Source organism: Trachypithecus francoisi, unplaced genomic scaffold (assembly GCF_009764315.1).
Source record: "Trachypithecus francoisi isolate TF-2019V2 unplaced genomic scaffold, Tfra_2.0 Lachesis_group13, whole genome shotgun sequence".
Lineage (NCBI taxonomy): Eukaryota > Metazoa > Chordata > Mammalia > Primates > Cercopithecidae > Trachypithecus > Trachypithecus francoisi.
This window is the reverse complement of record NW_022681458.1, coordinates 60018372-60030785: the sequence shown is the minus strand read 5'-3', so window position 1 is coordinate 60030785 and position 12414 is coordinate 60018372. Positions and strand designations below refer to the sequence as shown.

Here is a 12414-nt window from a genome sequence, read left to right as displayed (position 1 = left end):
CTTTTGCACAGTTGTGACCAATAATAAAATAAGAAATTCACCCATTATCACTAACATGTCTATTTCTCTCTTCAGCAAGTGAGTACTCTGATTTTGCTGAGTAAACAGAAGAATCCCAACTTTAGTAGTTTTATTAGTAAAATATGACCCTCTCAGCTTTTTGAAGTGCTCCTTTCTTGCAATTAATTATGGAGTTTGTAGTAAAAGGAGGGAGTAGGTTTGTTTTTGCCGTAGAGTAGCATCTTGAAGAATAGTACACTGATGATATGTGTTTATTAAAGTCATGTTATTTTGTGATTAATTTCATAAGTCTAAGGAAATAGAATACATGATAATTCTGTGTTTATAGGTGAGCAGCCGGGTGCCATGGCTCATGCCTGTAATCCCAGCACTTGGCAGTCTGTGCAGGTGGATTGCTTGAGCCCAGGAGTTGAGACCCCAGCCTGGGCAACATGGTGAAACCCCAGCTCTACCAAAAATACACAGATTATCCAGTCTCATAACCTGGTCTCAAAATAAATAAATAGATTAAATTAAAAAAAAATAACAGTGAGAGATTTGGTATATTAATGCTGTGCCTAAGCCAGTATTCCTACAACATAAATGAAGAGGCATTGGAATTCTATTATAATTTTTTGATCTGGTTGATATTTACTTGACAGAAAGTTACTTGAAGTAGATCAAGCCTGAATAGAAGCCAATAATAGACCTTTTGTTGAATATAAAAAGAAAATGCAATTGTTCCCTTGCATATAAGACAATGGTTTTCCTGTTGAATATGTGTCTGCTGCTTTGAAGAATTATTCTAATTTTAACATAATAATAAAGAATAGTAGAATCTATTTTATGTATCTGATTTACAGGTGATGGTTTTGCATGAGCAGTGTGCTTTCAGTTTTCAAAAGATTTATAAACTTGGGTTCATGGAGCTATACAGAGCAAAGATAGCACAAATTAGAGCAAATTTTAAATTGGGTAATACTATCTTTAATCTTTGGGCTTTAAAAAATGTTGGTTATTTCACTCTTATTCCTTTGGAATATTTCTTATTCTTGAATAGCTTCATAACTAAAAACTACTAGAGTTTTCCCTAAAATGTGTTAACTATTAGTGCTCTAATTTTTGTTTTCAAGGTTGAAAACCCACATGTTCAGCTAGTTACCACGCTTTACTAGGATGTTCTTTATGATTTAAGAACAAATCATTACAGAGTAAAGTGACAGAAATGATTGCGCATCTTCCCCATTCCCCATGTATTTAATGTTGACGTAGAGTTAAGTATGTCAGAATAGACAGTGTTTGTGGGTTGGAGGTGGTGATTTAGGAATCTGAAAATTTCTAGATTATATACTTGTGCAAATAGAAAAATAAAGCACAAAACAACAACTGGGTTTGATACGTTCTTTTGAACAGTGTTTTCAAGGAAGATTTATGGTTAATATCTTTCATTATTTTAGTTCTGTAATGAAACCTGCCTTTCCACGTACAGATCCCAAGTTATGTCTTGAAAGAATTTCAGGACAAAGCAGTCATACACATGAGCAATTTTTGATATCTGAAAGTTTGGGGAAAGTTAGAAATTCTGCAGTGGTAGCACTGTGTTCCATTCTCAAAGATGCAAGACTTATAATTACCTCAACTGTGTGTTGGTCATGATGTGCTCTAGTGAGTGTATTAGTATTTCTCCTGGGATTTACCCTACTTTGAAGCTGAATGTTTAGAGAATTTTTCCTTATGGATCTGTTTTTCATGTAATAGCAACATTTTTTTTTTGAATGAAGCAGTTATTAAAATTTATTCAAGGTTGAAAACCCATATGTTTGGCTGGTTTGCACACTTGACTAGGATGTTCTTTACTATTTAAGAACTAACCATTACAGGGTAAAATGATGGAAGCTAGTGCATGTCTGATGCACTAATTTCCATCAGTTATTTTTCTTTGCTACAAACTTGAGTGCTATTGTTAACTGGAAAATAGATCAGAAAATTTAGTTGTGGAGCATTCTAATAATTTTGAGGTCAGATTTCTTAAAGTGTGAATATACATAATGTTTTAGTGCACTTGAGTTAGGTTGATTTGTTTAATGGATGGTTATTCAAGAAGCTATACTTGTTTGCCTTAGATTCATGTGGTTTTAACTACTTACAACTCTTCTTTAGGTTCAAAGTACGGAGGGAGAAGCTCCTCATGTTCCAGCCACTTACCAGCTAGGTCTTACGAAGTCGAAAAGGGGTAAGTGGACCAGTACCCACTAGTTCTGAGCACATTATCAAATATTAGTTGATTTGGAAAAGGGGGTTTTATGTATCAGTATTCGTAGTATTTATGAGTGTAAAAAGGTAAAGAACACAGGTAGGCATGATTCATTACTGTTTGGTTATGGAACTTTTTCTGTATTTTTTTAAGACTTAAAAAATTAGTTTGCTAATTTGTTTGCTTATTCTGGAATGACCTCATTTCACAATTTTGTGTGCTCTAAGTATTTTACACTTTTGCATAAGAGCTAGTTGGGAAGTGATAAACCAATGGATTAGGAATACCTTTTACATTGTTATGACTGAAAAATATACTGGTATTATCTGTCTTTGGTGTTTCACTATATAAATATAGTGACGTATTTATAAATATAAACAAATATATTCCTAGGTATAACACGTGAATATTCCTCTAGCAAAAACCACCAATTTTTTTAGCAATAGTTAAAGCTAGTTAAATTCAAACTATGGGTTGAAGGTGAGTGGTTGTAGATACTGTTCCTCTCTTAAATTATTAATTATTGACCAAAGAACCTTTGAATCCATTCCTTTCACTTCTGACTTGCAACAACAGTAAAAAAAAAAAAAAAAAAAAAATTCTGATCTTTGGATTTACAAAGCTTTTGAGCTTTAGAGAAAGGGAAAGAGGAAGAGGTGAAAATGACTACTGAAGGTAAGACTATTTATTTTTGAAACTTTACACATGCTGAACCACCCTGTTTTTTTTTAAACAAAGATTCGTATGTATGTTCCTAGAATAGGAGATTACGTGTTTGTTGTCTCCTGATCTCTGAAATTACTTCACAGGAGACAATTTGCATAATTTTTTTTTTCTTTTATTGCAATATGGTATTAAGAAACAAGAGCTTCACTCTCACTAGGTCACTGCAGATCTGGTTAGACTCAAAATGAACTTTACTATTTAATTTTCTTCCCCTTGTAAGTGCATAAATTTATGTATGTGTTTCTGAACTGAGTTCACGGTCATCAAGAAGTCTTTGCTTTAGATGGATACACAGGGGATACATTGGAAAAAGCAGCTTGCCATGCATTAAAAGGAGGATAAGAAAACAATAAAATTAAGATGTTTTAAGAGCCAGATCCCTGTGGTAGGAATGATTGGATGTGGGTTATATTCATATCTGGGTTTTTTCCTTTTCTCAGTCAGATTTTTATAAATTAACAGTAAAATGGTTCTGTGTGTTTGTGTGCATGAGAGAGAAGAGAGAACAACATAGTGTTTTCATCATTTTGAAAAGTAGCCTATATCCCATGTAAGTATCTTAGATCATAACTGCAGAGTTAGAAACAGTGGTAATATATTTGCTTCAAAAAGTTTAGTACAAGTACATATAGCAGTTTGGTAATAGGACTTTTAAAATTAAAATTATCTTAATCTCAAATCCAATCCAAGATTTACATAGTGAAGCCCAGAGAGGTTTAATGACTTAATGTATGTTACAAGTTAGCATTCGGTAGATATGTTGGGAAAAGTTCAACATTTTTCTTATTAAAGAGGACTTACAATATTTTCTTTAGTCTAGCAGATAGTAGATAGACAGTTGTTCGGTGTCTTTATGATGATACTAGACAAAGTTTCCAGATTTTTTTCTCACTTTAATGTTTCCTCTAACTTCCTAGTTTTTAATTAGAAATCATATTGTATCTTCAGGACAGAGATCTAATCTTTTTTTTTTAGTTCCACCTTTTTCTGTTAAGAACTGTGTTTTTGGAAACAGAAACGTCTGACTGAAGAACCTAGATTGTGATTTATGGTTTACAAAATAGTTTCCCCTACATTCTACTTCGTTTCTGAAGTAGCCCTGTGAGATAGATAGAAGAATTATAATTATCTCATTTTGCAGAGGAGAGAAGCTATTGCTTATGATGAGGAACACAGAAAGAACTTGAACCCAGGCCTCCTTGTTTTACCCATTGCCCCAAAACTGCTCTGAAGTCTAAGCAGTCTACATACTTTATGACCTTAAACTGTATGTACTTAGACAGGGCTTAACAACTGTGAGGTGGACTTGGCACAGACTCTACTGTCCTGCAGATAAAACAGACCTTAGCAGAGAGAACCAGTCAGAGCTGTTCACTCTGGCTGCTTTGTCTCTGAATATTTCCCTGTGTTCTCAGGCACCTGCCCCTGCCCAGCCAGATAGACAGTTTCACTTCTAAATCATTTAAATGACTGCATTATTCTTTTGTTGCTTTAAGAAAATAGGTATCATTGATTGACTCAGCAAACATTTATTGTCAGCTTATTCTAGGTACTGGGATACAAAGAAGAATAGTTTCTGCCTTCAGAAGGCTCACAATCTAAAGACATGAAAATACATGATTATAGTGATAACTGCTATAGCATAAGATGTTAATCATTTTACCAAGTAATATAATCCCTTATCAGTACTGACGGTAACAGCTTATTGCAGTTTAGTTTCACAAGTATTCCAGTTACCAAGGCTTATAAGGATATGGAATAATTCCTTATATTTCATTTTGCAGTCTTGTTACTATCAAAATGATATTACAGAATTAGTCTAAATTTTTAATGAGCTAGTATTATTCCATGGAAACTGAGTCTACAGTGGGGTGTTTTTCAAACCAAGTTGACTTTAATAGATTTTAAATTTTATTTAATTATATTATCTGGCTCTTTTTCTATGTGGTTCATATCTTAAATTAATATGGTTTTGGCAAGCACACTTCAGCCTTTTGCTTTTGAAGTTCTACAGAACTTTGCTGTCTCTTGAAGCTTCTGCCTTGATGAATGTAAGAACTGTACAGTCTCTCTCATTGTGGTAGTTGTAGTGTGGATGGAATATGAACATACTTACTATGCTTAGTTGGCCTTTTTACTTGTGTAAAACATTATTTATAGGTCACACCAACCAGGAATTAGAATTTCGAGGCAGAAAAATAAGCAGAAACATTTTATAAGATTAACAATATTGTGTTGTAGTTGAACCTATTTGGTTGAGTTTTATGTAATTGTTATGAAATAATTGTTTCATACTTTATACATTTGCATCATTTAAAACATCACAAAACACCAGAGACATTTAAGTATGCTTGCATTTCAGATTATTTAATGTACTACCCTTTATTGTGGTTTTTTTTTTTTTTTTTCGTGAGACAGAGTCTTGCTCTGTCGTACAGGCTGGAGTGCAGTGGCGCAATCTTGGCTCACTGCAAGCTCCGCCTCCCAGGTTCACACCCTTCTCCTGCCTCAGCCTCCCGAGTAGCTGAGACTACAGGCGCCCACCACCACGCCTGGCTAATTTTTTGTGTTTTTAGTAGAGATGGGGTATCACTGTGTTAGCCAGGATGGTCTCGATCTCCTGAGCGTGATCCATTTGGGAGCACTTTCGGCCTCCCAAAGTGCTGGGCTTACAGGCGTGAGCCACCATGCCCAGCCCTAATTGTATTTTTTAAATGGGGAAGATAATAACACTATACTCTCTATTTGAACTTCTAAATTTACCTCCCAAATATCTTTACATATTTACATAATGGAAATAGTTTACTTTGGGACTTCTGTTTTTATTAGAGCCATCTTTTACTTCATCCAGTTTTCCTCCAAGGGTAAGACATTGATTGGATTTACCAAAATAGATTATAATCAGAGCTTAAATAATGAGTGAATACTGAGAGATTATGATAGAAGATCTGATACAGTTTTTGTTTGAATTTCAGTTACCTCCTGTACTTTGAAGCCATAATTTTGCATAAGTAATGCATACTTTTCTAAGAAGCATTCAAATATTGTGTGTCTTATATCTGCTGGGAATCATATATCTGTAGTAATATTGCTCTCTGTAAAGTCTTATTTGGTAGTTTTTTATAGCCACTTTTTAAATTCATAGATCATCTATTACGTACTGCAAGTCAGCATTCTGATAGCAGTGGTTTTGCTGAAGATTCTACAGACTGCCTATCCCTTAATCATCTTCAGGTAAAATTTTCTGTTTTAATAGGCACTATGATTAACTTCCTCATTTTAAGGCAATTTTTCTATTACTATATATTTTAATATTGAGTCTGTGTAATCTTTATTTTTCAAGTGACAGAACAAAGCTCCTGGCATGTAGATGTTATCTAAGCATTTGACTAGAAATTTTAGATTTCATTAATTCTTCTCTCTGAATATTTTTTTAAAATATCTATCTTACCCTTAATTTTTGGACCACCAGTAAACAGAGATTATTGTGATCATTAATTTGTTTTGTCTGTTGTTTTTCTTATTTTTTTAACCATCATTGTATTTCAGTATTTTACAGTAATTGTTTTGCCTGTTTAATAACTGACATTAATTGTGGACCTATAGCTTGCTGAGCGTTATACTGATTTTTACACTAGGCTGTGTGAGATAACCCAGAGAACAGGCGCATCTTTATCCTCAAAAAACGTATGGTCTATGTGTAGAGTACACAGAATGCACACAAGAAGCATTTGAAACATTTTTAAGCAAATTCTAAAGAAAATTGGGATGAGAAAACTCCCAAAGAGCTTTTAGGAACATAGCATTTAAGGGGGAAACAGACAGGAGGTATATCTAAGGTCACTGGGAAAGAATAAGTGAACAGAAATACTGGGAGATGAAGGAGAAACTTTCAGAAGGTATGGAAGAAAAGATAGAAACGTTGACTGTTTTTCAAGTATGAATGATAGCTTAAGAGTGAGGGGTCTTTTTGTCTTTTTATAATAACATGGAATGACTTGGGGAAGGTGTTCAGCTAAGGGAAAGAACTGTATGAGAAGAATTGGTTCAGAAAAATCCGAGATGAAACTGGAGAGAGACCCTGCTCTTGGAGAGGATATTGATCAGGAACCCAGATTGGAGCGGTTCGCTTTGAGTTTCCTTTCAGAAAGGAGAGAAGGAAGGAATGATGGGGAAAGATACAAGGAAGTTTATAGATATTGGGGAAGAACATTAGGAAATGTTTGTCCATTTTCTCTATGAGTCAGTGTGTCGTATTGAAAGGAAAGGGGGAGGTTGTTGGAAAGGGAATTTTAGGAAAACAGTGAAGTTCTGAAATAGTCTTTGTGAGAAAGTGAGAGGAAGGAGGGATGTAGTTGCTGCTCAGGGGCAATAAAACAATTTTGAGCAACAGCAGGGCCATAACTGCAGTGGAGACAGTGAAATTATAGAAGCACCATGTTGGTTTGGTATTTTGTTAATGACTCTTCTTACATATATTCTTCATCTTTCCATCTGTTTTCTTTTCACAGGTTCAGGAGTCCTTGCAGGCTATGGGGAGTAGTGCTGATAGTTGTGACAGTGAGACAACAGTTACATCACTTGGTGAAGACCTTGCCACACCAACAGCACAAGACCAGCCTTATTTTAATGAATCAGAAGAGGAGTCTCTCATCCCTCTTCAGAAGGGACTAGAGAAGGCAGCAGCAGTTGCAGACAAAAGAAAATCAGGTAGCCAGGATTTCCCTCAGTGCAAGACCATTGAGAATCCAGGAACTAAACAGTCCACCTGTAGTTCAGGGGATCATGTTACTGAAGTTACTGAAGTGGAAGAGGATTTGTTTCCAGCAGAGACAGTAGAGCTACTGAGGGAAGCAAGTGCTGAAAGTGATGTGGATAAAAGCAGTGAATGTGAATTTACTCAGTATACCACACACCATATTCTGAAATCCTTGGCTTCTATTGAAACTAAATGCAGTGATATGAGCTCTGAAAATACAACTGGGCCTCCCTCTTCCGTGGACAGAGTTAATACAGCTTTGCAAAGAGCTCAAATGAAGGTTTGCACTCTGTCTCATCAAAGGATAGGGCGTAGCCTGCTGAAATCAAAAGATTTGTTAAAACAAAGGTACTTATTTGCAAAAGCTGGCTATCCTCTAAGAAGGTCTCAGTCTTTACCAACCACCTTATTGAGCCCAGTAAGGGTTGTGTCCTCTGTCAATGTTCGACTGTCTCCAGGAAAGGAGACCAGATGCAGCCCACCTTCCTTCACCTATAAGTACACACCCGAAGAGGAGCAGGAATTGGAAAAGGGGGTGATGGAACATGATGGTCAGTCTTTAGTGAAATCGACCATTTTCATTTCTCCATCATCTGTGAAGAAAGAAGAAGCCCCCCAGAGTGAGGCGCCGCGGGTGGAGGAGTGCCACCGTGGAAGGACTCCTACCTGTTCCCGGCTTGCTCCACCACCAGTGTCTCAGTCTACCTGCTCCCTTCACTCCGTCCACTCTGAGTGGCAAGAAAGGCCCCTGTGTGAGCACACAAGAACTCTGAGCACTCACAGTGTTCCCAACATATCAGGGGCTACCTGTAGCGCCTTCGCTTCCCCTTTCGGGTGTCCTTACTCACATAGACATGCCACCTACTCTTACCGAGCATGCTCTGTGAATCCTCCTTCAGCCATAGAAATGCAGTTGCGAAGAGTATTACACGATATTAGAAACTCACTGCAGAATCTTTCACAGGTATGAGAAAAAGTTATCTTTATTAGCTTTTTTCTTTTACTGCTCTGAGCACTTTTTAATTCACAGAGAAGCTAAGACACATCAAGTATGAACTACCTCTGCTTTATTTTCTGACATGTCTAAACTTATCTGCATCTGTCTTCCTTTTCTATCTTCCCTCCTATTTCAAGGGAGAAGCTGTAACTAATCCTGATCAAAGTTGATTTCTCTGCTCTTAAGTCTGTCTCCTTTCCGAGAGGAGAGATTTTGCTCATTAATTATCCTCCCATTTTTAGTCTACCATCCATTGTCTTTGTTTTAGGCTAGAATCTTTGTCAAGCCATTTCTATTATTAAAAAATCTTCCCTCTCAAAGTTCTTTCTCTCCTTTTCTCTGCTGTTTGAACATGTTGACTACCTTTTCCTTTTCCAAGTTTTTCTCCCTGTTGGCTTCTGTGGCACCACGTTCTCCTGGTTCTGCTCGTAGCTCTCTGACTAAGTTTTCCCCTTCACCTCCTGACCCTCGATGCTGTGCACAGAGTTAGTCTACTTCCACTGGACTCAGAGACTGGAACTACTCCAGACCAGAAAATAACAAATCAGGTAAAGTGTGGATTTGATTTAAAATGCTCTGTATGTCTTGTCACTTTTTTTTTTTTTTTTTTTTTTTGAGACAGAGTGTCGCTCTGTCGCCCAGGCTGGAGTGCAGTGGCGCGATCTCCACTCACTGCAAGCTCCGCCTCCCGGGTTCACGCCATGCCCCTGCCTCAGCCTCCCGTGTAGCTGGGACTACAGGCGCCCACCACCACGCCCGGCTAATTTTTGTATTTTTAGTAGAGACGGGGTTTCACCGTGTTAGCCAGGGTGGTCTCGATCTTCTGACCTCGTGATCCGCCCATCTCGGCCTCCCAAAGTGCTGGGATTACAGGCATGAGCCACCGCGCCCGGCCGTCTTGTCACTTTTAAAGTCATTCTCAGATTTGTTAGTGGACTGGAAATAATTTTCCCAAAAAAGCTTTGAAAATAAGTAAGTTGTCTTCAGTTTTGCCTTTTACGTTTTCTTGAACATTCTCTGAACAAATCATATTTAGACAATTGAAGAATTGAAGGAAATGACAATGTAATATAGTCATGAGAGCATTCAACAAGGAGTCAGGAGGCCTAGAATGAATCTAATAAACCTCTTATCGTGACATAGTAGACAGGGAGCCACCTGGAAAGTAAAAATCAAAGGTGTAACTTCTCAAGTCATAATAAGATATACCTTCTCCTAACTAAGTTTTATCCTCATGACAATTGTCCCCTAACTGTTTTCTGAATGGGGACAATTTCAGAATGTGGGTGTTTCTTGTTTTTCCTTACAAAATATAGTTCTGTCTGTGACGGAGATGTTTAACTTCACAGCTGTAATTATGTCAAGCTGGGGATTTCCAGGGCCCTGTCCACCAGTACCGTGGTGCATCTTTCTTTCTAGGCCATCTTGTTCTTCTGCTCCAGCTGTGGTCTCTCTCTCCTGGATGTCCCGGCAATAACTCAGCTAATAAATCTCCCCACGCCAACCCCACCCCACACTAGTGGACAGATGCTTTCTATGATGTGGAACTTGACTATCTCTCCAGCCTCATTCCTTAGCTGTGTGTTTCAGCCATCCTGAAGGACTATGCACAAGGCTCTAAACAGTTGTGTGTTCTTAGGTATCTGCACATGCTGTTTGTTTTGTTTTGTTTTGTTTTGTTTTTTTAATGAAAAGATGAAGTTTCTGTTTGTCACCCACATGGAGTTCTGGAGACAGTGGTGTGATCACGGCTCCCTGCAGCCTTGAACTCCTGGGCTTAAGTAATCTTCCTGCCCTGGCCTCCCAAAGTGCTAGGACTGCAAGCCACTTTTTTTTTTAACCTAGATCACCCAGCCTTTGCCTTTCTTTGCATAATCAAGCCCTACTTACTGTTAAGGCTCAGTTCAATTAGTGTCACCACTTTTGGGAAAGTTCATGTAATATGAATTTTTGTGTGTCCATCATAGCACTCCTTCCACAGTATTACCATTTGTACAACATTTCCTTTATTTTTCTTTACACTCTGAGAACACCTGAAGGCTGGGAATACCTTTTATGTTTTTATCTCACTGCCTAAAATAGTGGCATGTAGGAAATGCTGAGATGTCTAAGAAAGACGATGACGATTGCTTGCTACTCTCTCCAGGGAGTATAATAATCACTCTGCTCTCATGATGATATTTGCAATGACTTCTACACATTTTTGCATTTTGATTTTGGTTTTTTTTTTTCACTTTTGCTGTGAACTATGTATGTTCCTTCGCCTCCTCCTCCCACATAGATTGACTTATACCCAGAACAGCTAGCAGTAATAGGTGTCATTGGGAACTGATTTCTTTTTTCCTGCTTACAATATGAAGTCTTTTTAGATCCTTTTGTCTTAATGAGAAAAATATGTAGGCCCCACATTCTGCCTTTTAACCCTTTCAGTGATTTGGAAGTATTCACTTTAACATTGATTTTAATCCTACTTTTACTTTTTTGAAGTACCCTATGATGAGAGGACCTGATCTTGCTGCTGCTCCATATAGTACTCAGAAATCATCTGTTCTACCTCTTTATGAAGTAAGTTCTTACTTACATCTTTGTGTTTCAAAATAATTTGTAGAATTTAGAAGTGTAATTTTGTTTTATTGCATTCTAGAATACTTTTCAGGAGCTCCAGGTAATGAGGCGGAGCCTGAATTTGTTTAGAACACAAATGATGGATTTAGAATTGGCAATGCTGCGTCAGCAAACCATGGTTTATCATCATATGACTGAGGAGGAAAGGTAAAAGTTCATTTTGTCTTAGCACTCCTCAAAAAGCTTTTCATTCAAAGTCTTTTCAACTTATATTTTTAAAAATTAGGTTTTGATTCTACTGCTGTGTACCTTGTATCCGTTTTGTGAACCAGTGTAGATAAAATTAGTCATAGATAGTGTTTTACTAAGTAAACTTGTGTGCCTTCAGTATCCTAAGGGTGGTTGTAACCAGTTTTCCAGTGTTTGAGATATTTGTGAGAGGATGGGGGAAGAAAGACCAATATCCTTGTGGATATACCTATTGTAGTTGATATTGTACTAATTTATAGAACCTGAGATTTCTGTACCTTCTGTTAGCATATAGTAGTTGTTGAAAGATTTGTGATTAGGAATCTCCAAACTGCATTTTTCAAACTTTGTCCCCTTCACCATACCAATAGGTTTGAAGTTGATCAGCTCCAGAGTTTGAGAAATTCAGTCCGAATGGAACTTCAGGACCTGGAACTGCAGCTGGAGGAGCGCCTCCTGGGCCTGGAGGAGCAGCTTCGTGCTGTGCGCATGCCTTCACCCTTCCGCTCCTCTGCACTCATGGTACGCTACCTGGAGGGTGGTCAGAATTTTCACCAAAGGTTTATTTATAATGTTCTAATAATTTAGGACTTGTGCCTTCATTTCAAGTCGTTTATTTTAATGGTATTAAAAGCATGCATACTGTTTAAGGAGCTTTCCCACAAACCAGTTGAATGTACAGTTTGTAATAATTGTCATAAATAGTATATTTAGAAATATGTTGAAAAATTTTAATGATAAATTTTAATAATAGGAAAGAATAAGGGTTAATACAAAAGTTGAGTGTTTTTAAAGGAAAAATGATAGTGAATTAACATATGACTAATGTAAATTTTAATTGTTGCATGTAACTGCGGAGAACAC

At 37.2% G+C, this 12414-nt stretch overlaps 1 protein-coding gene across 5 annotated transcripts in view; it reads left to right on the top strand.

Moving 5' to 3' along the window:
• The window catches only part of ITPRID2 (ITPR interacting domain containing 2), a 38825-nt gene that overhangs the window by 16056 nt on the left and 10355 nt on the right, over window positions 1–12414 (top strand). For 4 of the 5 annotated variants that reach the window (XM_033230973.1, XM_033230968.1, XM_033230971.1 and 1 more), the window contains exons 9-14: window positions 2161–2233; window positions 6126–6214; window positions 7492–8703; window positions 11224–11301; window positions 11381–11508; window positions 11922–12072. In XM_033230973.1, the coding sequence (XP_033086864.1) occupies window positions 2161–2233; window positions 6126–6214; window positions 7492–8703; window positions 11224–11301; window positions 11381–11508; window positions 11922–12072 (1731 nt within the window). The remainder of the gene's footprint in view (window positions 1–2160; window positions 2234–6125; window positions 6215–7491; window positions 8704–11223; window positions 11302–11380; window positions 11509–11921; window positions 12073–12414) is intronic. The other variant, XM_033230969.1, reaches the window with a different exon arrangement.